This window comes from Amphiura filiformis, chromosome 6 (genome assembly GCF_039555335.1).
Source record: "Amphiura filiformis chromosome 6, Afil_fr2py, whole genome shotgun sequence".
Taxonomy (NCBI): Eukaryota; Metazoa; Echinodermata; class Ophiuroidea; order Amphilepidida; family Amphiuridae; genus Amphiura; species Amphiura filiformis.
Window position 1 is genome coordinate 925,147 of NC_092633.1, and position 15,521 is coordinate 940,667.

The 15,521-nt window shown below is 36.2% G+C and overlaps 1 protein-coding gene across 6 annotated transcripts in view; it reads right to left on the bottom strand.

Moving 5' to 3' along the window:
- Positions 1-1,078: 1,078 nt before the first annotated feature.
- The window catches only part of LOC140154794 (beta-arrestin-1-like), a 150,723-nt gene continuing 136,280 nt past the window's right edge, over positions 1,079-15,521 (bottom strand). For 4 of the 6 annotated variants that reach the window (XM_072177372.1, XM_072177374.1, XM_072177373.1 and 1 more), the window contains 5 exons: positions 13,921-14,010; positions 12,844-12,938; positions 11,800-11,890; positions 8,095-8,160; positions 1,079-2,746 (listed from right to left, as the gene is read on the bottom strand). In XM_072177372.1, coding sequence (XP_072033473.1) covers positions 2,641-2,746; positions 8,095-8,160; positions 11,800-11,890; positions 12,844-12,938; positions 13,921-14,010 — 448 coding nt within the window. In that variant the 3' untranslated portion in view covers positions 1,079-2,640. Of the gene's footprint in view, positions 2,747-8,094; positions 8,161-9,228; positions 9,274-11,799; positions 11,891-12,843; positions 12,939-13,920; positions 14,011-15,521 lie in introns of all 6 variants that reach the window. The other 2 variants (XM_072177370.1, XM_072177371.1) reach the window with 2 other exon arrangements.

The following is a 15,521-nucleotide window of genomic DNA, read 5'->3' on the forward strand; positions in this document are numbered from 1 at the left end:
CCCCATTTGAAATCTACACCTTCTGTGTGGAAGATTAAGGTTATGTCTTCCACAGGTGGTGTATGGATTTCAACTGGAATATCCCATTCAGTCTAAACAGTAAAACCACTCACGCCTTTAAAACCGGATCAAGCCCTTGTTTTGTATGAAGTATGCACATACATATCTCAAAGGCGCCAGCTCAATCACAGTACCCATGCCACCTTCAAGGCATGACTTGAAAACCTGACAAACTCATTCGTTACAAATCAAACCTGCTCCATTATGTCCTCTACCCTGTAGTAGCATATTATCTACTGCAACACGTAACACTACCGCATGTATAAGCTTTACTCAAATTTTTTTCACAATATATGATGATTACATATATTTTGTTGATAAGTACAAAATATCTTTTTATCTAGTAATAATTTGTGGCCATATATATATTTTTATCTAGAAACTGCTCGACATTATAATAAACAAACACTCTCACTTCCACACATAACTCCTCTAATATTCTAGAAGTGGCCCCAGTTTGATATAATTTGTTTTTCTTTCAAAATATGGTGCAACATAAACCACTCAATGTGAAGTGCAGCTGGGCAGCCAGCTTATTCAAGTGTTTGTATACCTAATATAATAATAATATACACATAATTTTTCTGTTTATTTATAAACATGCATGATATTCATCTATCATACAATGCTGCAGAGCAATCAGTTTATATGCTATTTGCAAGATTTCTGTTTTTTTCTTTTTCAGCATGACATAACAAGGTCAAAGGTCATGATACTTCATTCCACCCTCGGCACAATTTGTGCATTCAGGGAAATAGTAATTGGTTCCGGAGACTATTATTATTATTACTATCAGAAACCAGGGGGTGCCACTACCTGTACAAGCCTGACCTGCAAGCTTTACCAAAATGTAATGTCCATGAGGGTACTAAAAACGTGCAGAGAGGGGTGAAATTGATACTTTAAAACAAATATCAACCAAAAATATGCTCTGGATTATAGACTTCGCTTTGAAGTATGACTATTAATATGTAAATATCGCTACACCGATATTAAGTAAGTTTGTCCACAATCAATCTTATTACAACCCGACAAATATTATGCAGAAATGTTATACAAACCACCTTTTGTGTTAATTTCAATGCAGGTGCAAATTAATTATACCATAACGTGATAATAAACATATTGTCAATCAAAATTGTATGACCCACTCACTCACGTTATTGGAAAGTGACAATATTCACATTGTGTCTTTATTAGTTATTACAAAATAGGTAGACACACTTTATTTGCAGAGAAAATAAAATTAAGTTGGGCTACTTCATGGAAACAACTCTGATAAAATTGAATAATTGAATCACCTTGTGAGAACAACAAAGATGGCTGTATATAACTGCTTAATTGAATCAAACCCAGTAAGAAATCGTAGTCTTCCCAGAATCCTTTGCAACACGATACATCACCTCATTTTTTATCAAATGACACTACCATTACTTCCCTTCACTTTGTGTAACTTTTGAAAATAGACTGGTTAAACATGAGTCGATAGTCAAGAAACTTTGTAAACATATTTGTGCAAGATCTGGATATGCTCTGTTCATTGGGGGTACATTTTGTCACTATCGACCCATAATGCACTAGGTATCAAGTCAGTAACAGGAAATTAAAATGGCATAAATGCATTATGGGAAGTGTAAGATATCTTCTCTGAATCAAAGCTGCTGCATGTAACATTTATGTACGAAGCTAAAATGGGGCAACAATGGTACATAGCTGAAATTCTCATGTTTTCTTTTCTTTTCATGGATCACCTTTGGTATGCTACGTTTTGGATTTTCCTTTTGACAGGCAGCAGCTATTTTTGGATTTCCTTTGACAGCCAGCAGCCATAACTGTCATGTGACAGCACCTCCTTGTTGTCCTCTCACAATGGGCTATTCCAGTTGAAATTCATACATCCTCTATAGAATTAGAAGACATGACCTTAATATCCCACACAGGGAGTGTAGATTTCATATGGAGTCACCCATTCAGGTAACCCCATTTGAAAATCACACTCCCTGTGTGGGAGGTTAAGGTCAAGTCTTCCAAGGGAGTATATGGATTTCAACTGGAATAACGCAATGACAGATCCATATCATATTTGGATTGTGTTAAATTAGATTCTGTATACAGTACCACATGATTTCCCCTCCCATCAACAAACCAGCCTTTTACTGATGTTATAACACTTTTACAAAAATATTTTTTTTCAATTTCTGGATACTGATGGTCTTACGATGAAATAGTCAGCTGATTAAAACAAATCCTTTTATATATATATTTTCATTTTTTACTTTCATTTCAGATTAAGAAAACAAACCAACTGTTTGTGAAAAAAAGAACTCAACTACCTTCAAGCAGAGTTCACCTTTGAACTAAAATATGAGCTACCATGCCCCTTATATTGAGCTACAGCTCACACTGTATTTGGTTATATATAATTTTATTATTCTTAATATAAACAATCTACAATTTCGTTATGGGCTGAAACAACATCTTTACACAAGAGCAGCAGCAGACATCACCGGCGCAACATCACATGGTTACCATGGCAACAACTAAGTAAGTCAGCCAAATTATACAAGTTGTGTGCAATTTTCAAGCCTGTGTGTCTTCGCCGTCGTAGCCCTTCAGACGCATTCTTGCAAAGTCTTCAAAAACTAAGTCGTCGTCCTCGTGTTCCAGTTCTTTTTGTTGACTAGGTCTGTAACGATAATGGAGAGAGCATGCTAAAAATATAACAGATTCTAATACCACAATTTATAAAGGTCAGATGGCAAAGTTATAAGGTCATAGGGCAAAGTTCAATATGCAGAAGTATCTTCAATGGAGTGTTAGCATGTACTATCATTATATCTTCCATTATAGACAAAAAAAAGTGTATGAAATTATAGAAATTGGTAACTTAGTAGTAGCGAGAGCAAATTAGTAGTGCTAGAAAGTAGCAGATGAAAATGTTATCATATAGCAATGTAGAAACATGCAAATTGCAGGCAAACCAAAAATTTATATGCTTGAGCTATTGGAAGCCAAATGACCATTTGCTTGTTCACAGCCACATTCCACTGTGTTCTTTCTGCATGCCAGCATAGCTTGCAATTTTAAACCTAAACTTAAACTTAAAATGACTTGCAAAACCTAACTGAGCATGCTAGTGTGAATTTGTCATCTCATGCATTGTGTGCTCACTTAATTCACATTGCCTTTTTTTCAGCATATAACAAGCATCATCAGTAATTAGCATGGTTCTGATGAGGAGAGGACAAAGTGATGATAATGAATAAGGGCCTGTACAGGTTATTCCTGTAATTGCCACTTTCTCGCCGTTGATAGGGTGAACATCGATATATCACATGATCACATTGATTTCACATAAAATAACGTAAAGCGAGGGTCAAGGGTATCGCATGATTATACCATTATTTTATGATCACATGACACCCCTAGCCCTCTTGACTGCATTTTCGTAATTCTATAATGTGATATTGAGGTGCTCATGTGATATTGATGTACACCTCATCAACAGCACGAAAGAGCCAATTATAGGAATGGCCTATATAGTTCAAACATTTTGTCTGTGTTTGCCATTGGTGCATGTCAATTGTATACTACATTCTACTTGGCTATACAATGAAGAATGCAGGATGCATTTACACTTACCATCGGCAAAGCGCGCACACAAACTGTCTAAAGTCCGTTCATACTACCACCGCATTTGCGATGCGCGTTGCTTTGCGATGCCGATATATCGATTATTTTTTGCCGTAGCTCAACGCAACTCGTCGCATTTCCAAGTTAAAATGTATTTAACTTCATTGCAATATCGCAATGCAGTAGTTTGCAGTACAGCAATGCACCGCATAAGTTGCAAAGCAACGCATCGCAAATGCGGTGGTAGTGTGAACGGACCTTAACTCTATATAATGATACTGGCCTTCCAGGTGATTATTGTAGGGAAGAAGTAGTAAAGCAAATACAGTGATAACAGCAAATGAGTGTCCATATATTTGATGCAATATCAAGGAAAACAAATGTTATAACAACGCAGAGTATCGCTATTACACACAATTCATGTCTGTGATCATAAGCATTTATTTTGATGGAGTGATTATATGTGTATGATGCATGATAGATGTGCTACAATTCCATACTCGGTTATTTTTTCATTCACTTATTAAATAGCCAATTTATCACAAAGGTGGTTTATACATTGCCAAGACTGGATGACAAACAATACATGTATGTGTAACTGGAACATACTTTTAGAACATTATACATTATACGTACACACACAAAATGGAGAACATTACTATGATGAGTAGGCAGATTCTCATCCCGATTTTACCAAAAAATATTTGTTCCAGAGGGGGCCAGTATGCCCTCTGCCATCCTCTGCCTATGCCCCCTGATCTTGACCATAACGATGTACAGGGTGCTGCATTGGGCTATTCCATCTAAAATCCACACCACCCCTGTGGAAAATTTTGGAAATATCTCCAACAGGGGAGTATGAATTTCAAATAGAATGAGCACATTAGGCAGCTACATTTGAATTGCATACACCCTCTGAGAAAGATTCAGCCTGAATCTTCCCCTGAGGGAGAGTGAGTTTCAGATGGAGCTGCTGATGTGTTGATTCCATTTGAAATTCATATTCCCCCTGTGGCAGATATTTCCAAAATATTTCACAGGGGTAGTGTGGATTTTAATTTGAATAGCCCAGTTGACAAGCTTTATAGCTAAGGAATGAAATTGGCTGAAAGTGTAATTTGCTAGTGTAACATTAAATAGTACATAAAATAGTATTGTTAAAGGCAAATTAACAATGAAGCAAGAACAGGTTCATATTAAAAGGTTAAATATTAAAAGGTTAAAGAGCATTGAATGAGCGATAGAGTTTAAAAAAAGGCTATTCCAGTTGAAATCCATACACCCCTCATGGAAGACATGACCTTAATCTTACACACAGGGAGTGTGCATTTCAAATGGGGTTACCCGAATGGGTGAGTCCATTTGTAATCTACACCCTGTGTGAGAAATCAAGATCATGTCTTTCATAGGGGGTGTATGGAGTTCAACTGGAATAGCCCAATGCCACATCACTCAATAAAGTTGTCATTCTTAATTTATATTAGATGCAACCTCCTTAAGTTTGAATTATTCATGCTTAGTAGCTTAGTGACAAGTTATTAATTTTTTGCCAAGGTAGTGCACTTTTTGCTGTTAAAGAAACTCATATTGGTCAAAATTCAGCCGTGTGTCGCTCAGCAAATGAATAAACTTCAATTAACTTTTAATAATTTGTCATAAAATTTGTATTATATCATGAATTTAAAAAAAAAAATCAAAATATCAGAAGGACATTTCTCATATTCAGAATGCAATTTGGTGTGTCTCGCAGATCCCACAAAAAATACTGTGCAAAGCTGGGTGGCCGAGCCCTTAATAAATTTTAAATCAATAATATGTAGAACACCATGTAGTTATAGCCCGGTGGCCACTCAAGTTTCATACTCTACACATGCATGACCAGAAAAAACACAAAAAAAAGGTCCTTTTCAGAGATTGAACACAAATTGTGTGGATCCTGTTAATCCAAAGCATTGTTCTGCAGTGCTCATGAAGGTAACACAGAGCCTAGCCTAAATGCATATCGCATATGTCAATTGGGGCAAGAGGGCGGTGACTCTTCTCTGGAAGAGAAAAAAGAAATAAGTTCCACCCTACCAGCAAAAATACCCATAAACAAGAAAATTTCATACCACATTTTTATACCTCAAAGTATGGCTTTGGCCCAAAAAATATGCCCTTTTTTTAACAAAAAATTAACAACAATTTTGAAAACTAACATTGACAAATTAATCAGAAAATTCAAAATTCTTCATACGGTCATCATTAATATCCATTTATTTGGACTTGTAGTTGTTGGTGCGTTCCTAAAATGCAGCCTATGACATTAGACTCCTTTGAAAACCAAATCTTACAAATACTGAACTAAGGACCACAGATGAGACATGAACAAGACAGAGATTTTGAGCAACAGCAAAATGTATATACACTAAGAATTTCAGGCAACAGAAGCCAAACAGAAGCGATATCTACATGTAGATGTAACACTACATTGTACATCCATGCTATACACATAACTAATTAAGACGACCTTGACTGCTTATGCAAGTCACTACAAACAAATGATGGAAAACCTCGCTAGTGGTCGTTGGCCACAACATACAGATGTGTTAAGAGTGCACATTTCTGGTGCAATTTTGGTTTATAAAAGACGAGAGGCATGTTTTTATTTTTTGTTTCTAATACTTAATGACACGATAGATGAAGAGCAAATTTGGGCTATTCCTGTTGAAATCCATACACCCCCTAGATGGAAAACATGATCTTAATCTCCCACACAGGGGTGTAGATTTCAAATGGAATCACCCATTCAGATAACCCAATTTACACTTCCTGTGTGGAAGATTAAGGTCATGTCTTCCATAGGGGCATATAGATTTTAACTGGAATAGCACATTATAGCTAAACAGTTGCGGTACGCTATTTGTGAGCCAACACGTATATATTTGAGACCGATGTTGGAAATTTGAGACGTTGGCATCACAGATGTTCATTACATAACACATATAATGCAGAGTGCCTCAATCACATTCTATAGCAGTTACCAAGATGTGGCAGGTTAAGTAGTATGCCAGGAAAATTGAGCATGTTATTGCATACATTTTTAAATATTCCTTTTATAATTAGGTTTTTTTAACACTATAATAACAAAGCACACATATTATGCTAAATGCACTAAACTTAATTGGCACACATGTAGACAAAATGTTGCTCTTACAGAAGCATTCTTTAGAAATTTGAATCTTTTGCATATCAAAGAAAGCAAGAAGTTGCATTTTTGGTGCAAATACATGTAAGTAAAAATTACATGTGTCACAAAAATTCACTGAAAGTATCTATTTCATCTATGAAAAAAAAGTGTAAGAAGAGATACTAATTATGTGCTTTTGGAAAAAAAAATTACATTATTATTTACTGCCATTATGCAAATTTCAGTCTCTACCACAGACTTGCATTTGCCAACATCTGCCTCATTGGTCTCCGTTGTCTCACAACATTTCTGTACGTATAAAACAGTCAATTTCATTTCATAAACTATATTGAAAATTGTTGTTTTGGTTATGTTTATTTGAGCACTAGTTGGTTATTACAAAGCACCTATAAATAATGGTGCTGGCTGGATAATGAGACTACAACCTACATTTTTGACAAAAAATCAAACCATTTTCAATTTCTATAGCTTGGTTTTCATACTTTTTGTCCCATTGTTTAACCCGCTCCACTTGGGTGTCGACTGCAGACGACAAGTTATAAATGTTCTTTAAAAATTCAATAAATTGTACATTTTCATGACCATATTTGGAAACAGCATGAAAAGTGCATTAAAATGAGTACAAACAAGCCTAGTATTGGTTCAGTGGTTCTTGAGATAGCTATTGATATTTTGAGAAAATATCCAAAAACTTGGGGTTTTGTTACGTTGACACCTTATGGCTAGCACGCAGAGCATTCCAAGTCAAGAAGAATGGAAAAGTGGTTTCAAGCACTTGCATAAAGTGAATAAGATTCATAATATAATGCTCACTAGAGCTGATTGCCAAGATACTCCATCAACATAAACATTCTCAGTCAAATTGGTCACATCTCTGGATTAAAATCGGATGCAAATGAAGGTTTTATATCACCTACTTTACTGACATGTCCGAGCTATCAGCTGCATTAAAAAAAGGAATAGCTTATTTTTAAGAAAGTCTGAAATCATTCAGCCAAAATCATAAAAGTATAAAGATAGGAAAAATAAAACTGAATTTTTGGTTTAAAAACTTAACACATCTGTAGATTGGGCCAATCATTCACACTTGCAGGCATGGACACACACTATAAAAACAAAAGCATGTAACTACAATGACTACAACTATAGCTACAAAACCACTACTTGTCTCACTCAGTTCTGATGTGAGCAATACCACACACCCATTATACCTGTTCATGCTTGCGACATACATAGACTCTACACAATATTTGCCCGAGCGTCGATTAGGGTCATGCCTGCAGTATAAATGTGTAGTATAAATTGGGATGGAGAGTTTCGTCAGCACACACAAACACGCACATAAATATTATGAAAATAATGATAAACAAACGAGATCGCTTGCTTATCGGTAATTACGTTTTCATGCTCATTCTAATTAGCATATTTATAGAGAGGGGTTATAATGAGCATATATGATTATTAGATTTATCAGCCCGCAGGAAAAGCAGTATATAGTCACGATTACGGAAGTTAGACAATACACAGGTTTATTGGTAAGTAATATATCAGCATGTTATTTTTTTTACAGAGAGGTTAGACATATGATTCTGTTAACAAAGGCAAAGGGTTGTATACATTGGGAAAGCAAGGATCCAGAACAGGATTCCAAAGTTAGTTATGTTGGCACATTCATTTGTTATGAAAGGCATATAAAATGAATTATATACCTCATAATTAGATTCCTGTCATCTGATTGGTTGAAAGTGCAGTCATTGAATTAATTATGCCGGCAAAATGAACTATGGACCGGTCATGGAAATGAACTATGGACCGGTCACGTGCGTCCCGATCAAACTGTGCAATCGCAACATCCATGTATCCATTCGGTATATAAAACAAATATTGACTGTTTTATATTCGGGACATGGCCCACGGTGATCTCAAAACCATGCATGCCTCAAGTCATAGCATGGTTTTGAGATCACCGTGGGCCTATAATCTTAACCATGCCCCTCATAGCAGTCAATATTGGTATAATATACTACTGGTTACAAAGGGAATTAGGTCACATGATAACCAGGAAAGCAAGGACCAAAAATTATGTTATGTGTAACTTAGTAAGTTATGTTAGCACATTCTCTTTTCATCAATGGAGTACAAAATTGGGATATTCCAGTTGAAATCCATACACCAACTATGGAACACATAACCTTGATCTCCCACACAAGGAGTGTGAATTTCAAATGGAGTTACTTGAATGTATGATTCCATTTGAAATCTACACTCCCTGTGTGGGATATTAAGGTCATGTCTTCTACAGTGGGTGTGTGGATTTAAATGGAATAGTCCACTGAGACACTTACGAGGAGTGGTTCAAATCAGAAACAGCAGGGGTGACAGACGAACGACTACAAGTGTACAAGTTTTGGAACAAAAAGGAAAGCAACAATTACATAATAGTATGTCAGCTGGTATTACAAGATGGGGGATGGTTTCAAAATAGGAAAGGTAGGATTATAATTTACATTATCTTTAAAACAAAATGTAAATTATCTTTAAGAAAAAAAAAATGGGGGGGGGCGGAATATGCCATGCATGTCAATTGATATCACCAGGAGTACTTTTTTTTAGAATTGCTTATTGAAAGGAAAAAAAAATTTAAGGGAAGAGCGAATTCCAAAATGAAAGGACGATATAACGGGTCATATACAGGAAAAGAAAGGATCACATACAAAAATCACATGTGCGGTATTCCTACATTCTCATTTTGCGCAAAGAAGGAAGTGAATGAAATAGCATGTCAGTTGATATGGTAAAGACATAATGGGTCAAAATGGGTATTGAAGTAGGGATCAAACACAGGATTAGGCATACATTCTATTTTCAGTATTTGTTCACAAGGAGCGGTAATGGTCAGGTACAGCAGCCGGAATAGGGAGTAATGTTGCATGGTACATATTCTCTGTATACAAGCAGGCAACAATTGCGATCCAGTAATGCAAAATGTAGACACAAGCTCATCGCATGAAATGCATCTGTTATATCTTAATCCACAAACACGGATCGAAACAATGAGGCGTACGATTTGATAGCATTCTGTCAATAGGATCGGCCAAATGGTGTTGGCATTCTGACAAAAGGTAAACATCTCTACACAGTTTTTCACATATAATAGGAAAAATGTAAATAATTACACAGGAGTATAAGACACAAGTAAATCACACAGGGGAAATATAATGTCTGAATTCAAAATGATATGCAAAATAAGTGTATCCTAATGCTTAATTAAGAATAACACCTGCTAAACTATATTAAATTTAATTAGATCTTCAATGCAATATACATAACGTAATAAATGTTGTTGGGCCATGTCATCTATATTTCAACGAAATATCAAAGCATGATTAGAAAGAGATGAAACCGATATTATATCAAAAATCTCATTTTCATCAAATTTTGAAAGAAAATAACAACAAGCATCAACTTAGACAAATGTTGATGTCTTTAAATGTCATTGTTACAGTAGATGAGCATTTCTGGCCTAAAACAGGCCAAGTTCTTTTTATCAAACTTTTTGGTAGTACTACATATACAGTTGCCCATTTCGCAGCTGTGAAACTCTCAAAGTCCACTCAAAATTTGTAGATATTAAAGTGGATCCCCCACTACAAGATAAAGCTTGCAATCGTTAAGCTTTTGCTTTGCATGATGGGTAATTAAAGAGCTTCCTCGGCATGGATCTAATTATGAATGTGGATACTACGTATGATCCGTAAAAGAAATGCTTTATGCTGTATATGGTGACAGGGCAGCGCAACATGATTTGGTCACTAAATTATAATGCTATTTCCTATGGACTACCAACCACAGTGCATATGAACATGGTTACCCACTCTGAAAACAGTCTAATCCATAAAATTAAATCTCACACAATTTTCTTGAGAAACATAAGCAGAAATGGTGACTAACTTTGGGATAATCCCATGAGAACTACCTGCCGATTGGGCAAAAAGAAGTGTTTCATTATCAATTGGACCAATCAGCAACATTGTTAGAATATTTCGCCACGCAAAAAAATTGGGGTGAATTATTTACAAACCTCCATTCTGATTGGTGATCAAAGTGAAGATATCATGTAATTGACCAATCAGAGGCAATGTTAGATCAGCAGGTAGTGCTCAGGGGGTAAAATGAGACTCGTTTCTGGTCCAATTTTACAGTAATTCCGGTTAAATTTAACTAGAGAATTGTGTGAGATCTTATTTTCTAGGAATCTTGTCAAATCGACATACACAAGATGAAATAGCTGGCATCTAAATTTCTGATCTAATTTTCCCCATTTTTGTCTTAAGTTAACAGTAACATATAATGATGTGACATTTTAAGACCTGAAAATTGTCTGAAAACCTGAAAAACTCTAAAAAAAAAAAAAAAAAAAGCTGAAAAACAACAGTGTAAAATGGTAAAATAGCTCAAATTGGGCTGAAACACGTAGTTTTGAGCAACAAAAAAAGTTGAAATCAGCTGAAAATTTTCAGATCTACATGCTGCAATATTGTATCGATAATAACATTGCAACCAATAAAATGTAGTTTATTGTCATCAACTTGAGACAAAACAGGGCATGCATCATAGCTTGTCTAAGGCAAACAATATGCTGTAATTGTTGTTTGACAGTATTATTAGACAATTTCATTAGACATATGACATTATTAGACAGGTACAAGCATACGTACGATGTATCAAAACTGATGAGATCTGTAATTGTTGTTTGACAGTATTATTAGACAAGTTTCATTAGACATATGACATTATTAGACAGGTACAAGCATACGTACGATGTATCAAAACTGATGAGATCTGTAATTGTTGTTTGACAGTATTATTAGACAAGTTTCATTAGACATATGACATTATTAGACAGGTATACGTACGATGTATCAAAACTGATGAGATTTGCGTCCACTGCCTCTGGTTGTTGTTCTTGTTGTTGTTGTTGTTGTTGTGGCTGTTGCTCTTCAGTGACTGTAATAAAACAAACAATGTGACAAATATTAACATTAACCCTAACCGTATCAAACATCAAAAAACCTCAATTCCAAAAGCATATGCATGGGCAGGTATTCCGTGTGATGTGATTGCAACATCATGTGAACAGTCATATGGTGACGGAAAGCTTGGCTGGCCTAGCTACACCGCCGTGGCAAGGTAGGCCTGTGCACGTCTCTGGCACCTGAGGGGTCAGCGTTTCAAAACTGCACCCCAGAAAAAAGTTTGCTCCTCTTCCTTCCTTCTCTCCTTCCTCTCGCCATAAAGCAACTAGGTTGTTAGGGTTAATATCGCAAAACGTATGTCAAAGAGTGATTATTTATATTGTAAAGCTATTCTGTCTTAAGGCAATTTTGTTGACTGTAGCGATAGCAACAATGCAGTTTTGAAAGTTGATTCAACAAACACCTGAATAGGTCAGGCCTACTACATTGTTTGAGAGTTAAATGGACAAAAGTGCAACTTTCAAAACCGCATCTTAATACATAATGAGTCATTGAAACCTATCGCAATGATGTGTGACATTGTAAATTGGGACTAATTGTGTCAAACAAAATGTGCCACCTATAGACCACTTGACATCATTGTTTATCAACAAAGGCGAGGGATTGGTCTGTCGATATGCCCGAACGAATGGCTTCACTGTTCAATGGCTTTCTTGTACTATATGAAATGTGGTGGGAGATTTAAAATGCACGTGCCCTGAGCAAACTACGATACGTACGCACACTGCAGGGCAAAGAACAACAATGGAAAGTGCCATAATTCGCGCGCATACTGCCGGGCAATAACGTCACATGTCAAGTGGTCTATAGTTTTTAACAATTTCTAAATTTTGTACAAAACATTTCAATATATTCTAAAAAGACTTTGGGGGTGGGGGAGGGGAATTTAGAACTTGCAAGCCATTTAGTTTTACATCAACATACCAGGATTTTCTGCTTTCACTTCTGGTTGAGCTGCTGGTTCTAAATCAGCTGGTTTAGGATGTGTTAACTTCAACGGTAATTCCAATGATGGCTCTCTGCAAACAAAAACAAAAACAATATTTGTCATAATTTGGCTGGTTTGAATAGAAAAGCCACAGACACTATATGATTTTTCTACAATGTGTTACATGCTCTAAACTAATCCATGGATACTTTGAGAGATTTTGTGTTCTGAACAAAGATTTATTATCCATACAACCTGCATTTAAAATTGATAAGTATAAGGGAGCACGGTGGCGAAGTGGAACGGGCTCCGACTCATAACTGGAAGGTTGCGGGTTCAAGCCCAAGCGACGCCATCGTGTTTTGTGTTGTGCCCTTGAGTAAGGTACTTTATCTCAATTACTCTTCTCCACCCAGGTGTATAAATGGGTACCAGCATTCTTAAATGCTGGGAAGGTAACCGACTCAAAATATCATCTACCAAGTCCAACTGTTTACAGAAGACATTCTTCCCCAACACAGCTCATGACTGGAATCCACTATGTCATACCCTAACTCACACAGAAGATTCTGTTGCATTTCACTACAAACTTCGCACCAGCAGCAAGTTTGCCCAAATGGGTTCTTCTAAGGCGTGATCAGATTATCAAACCATGAAACTTTGGGTGTACCATGAATTCCTTTGCAGTCTGCTTTCTCATATCAAGGAAGTGAGAAGCAGACTATGAAGAGGAAGTTAAAAAGTTAGAGCACAATTTACTTGACCAATTCTAATGGAATAATGGGCTATTCCATTTAAAATCCACACTACCCCTGTAGAAGATTTTGGAAATATCTTCCACAGAGGGAGAATGTTTTTGAAATGTATCAGTCAGGGTTAATCATTTTGAAACCCATACTCCCCTGTATTATGGCTTTACCTATATCTTCCAAAACTGGAGTATTTCAAATGGAAGTTACTCAACTGTCTATTCCATTCAAAACTCATACTCCCTCTGTGGAAGACTTTAGATAAATCTTCCACAGGGGTAGTGTGGATTTTAAATGGAACAGCCCAACGGTGGTTCTACTTACGTAACACCTACTCCTGCCATAACAAGTTTGACTTTTGTTCTGTATTCAACTATAATTCCAAGGTTTTCCTTGTCCTTAACATTATCCAATCTGAAAAAAAAAGTGAAAGAGAAAACAGAAAATGCAAATTTTAAGTTTAGCTAGGGATGTAATATAATTATTTCCATTCAGCTAAAAATACATATCTGTGGGAATGTCTATTTTCACCTCCAACAGTGGACTTTTGTATGAATTAAGAACATAGACTAACAGTGGCATAGCTAGTGGTTGTGGCACCGGGACGGCAAAGATACAATGGCTTTCCCTGCCCCCCTATTCCTGAAAAAAATTGCACAAATATTACTAATTTGGTTATAATGAAGTCAAATTTTGGTCTTAAAATAGTCTTTCAAATGACTATTCATGTTGAAATGCATACAATGCCTTCAAACATTTTGACTTTCACCATTTGGTTTGGAGGGTGCGATTCGACGCCACCCTAAGATGGTGGTTCGGTGCCCCCTTAAGATGGTGCCCAGTACACATGACCCCTTGCTATGTCACTGTGGACACACAAACACTGCGGACATCCACTGTTACAAACACTTTTACAAAGACTAATATTTATCCTATAGGCCCCCCCATTCATGGTATAATGTCAGGCCCATGGTGTGACAACTAATGCCAAATTTGTGTATAAAAGTTCTCGGTTTTAATAGTGATATGTCACAATTTTCATGTCCTCCGTTGCTTGTGTAAAATACAAGGGTTCATGATTACAGGTGAATTCAAGTAGGGAGTGTGTGCAAATGTCTCAGGATGAATGGTTAATTTACCTTAAAATCACAAATATGGAAAACAATCAAATCGGTTCGATGAGAAAATTACAACTCTTGGCAATCTAGCCACAGATTGATTTTCAATAAGTGTTATTATTGATTTCATCTCGTTTGTCAACCGTTTGTTTGTATTTTACACACTACACTACATCTGGTGTATGGTTAACCCATTAACCCAGTTTCTAACCACAGTTGGTTAACTCTAACCCACAATGGGATATATTAAAGCTACAATGTTTGTTTCAGGTCTGATGAGTTTTGGGGTTTGTTTTTATTTGCAATTTCAAGAACTGCACATAAAATTTCCATGGGTGAGAAAAATGTTGGCAGGCTTTTAAATTTGTCAAATAGAAATTAACCAAAAAGAACGTGAAAATAATAACTGTGTGAAAATTCCCCTACAGTAATTACTGAACATCAAGTGGTACAATATGTTGTACATATGTCTTTACATTCTTGCCACAAACTACTAATATAGAGTGTATGAAATAAACCAACCGGAACGGTGTAACAATTGAAATGTCAGCCATGTTGGGAAACAGTTCTAAGATGACAGAGGGACAGGTCTCCACAACCACTCATACCCATCACCAGTTTTATTATAAATTGGGCTCAAAAAGAAACTTATAATTTTTCATATGGTCATATCCTGACAAATCTCTCCACCAAAATGAACCAAAATTACACACAGGATTACCTCAATACGCTACTCTGATGACATGTCAATATCCAAACAGCCTATGTCGGGGTGTGTTTATTTTGTGAGGCAATCCTGAGACAGGA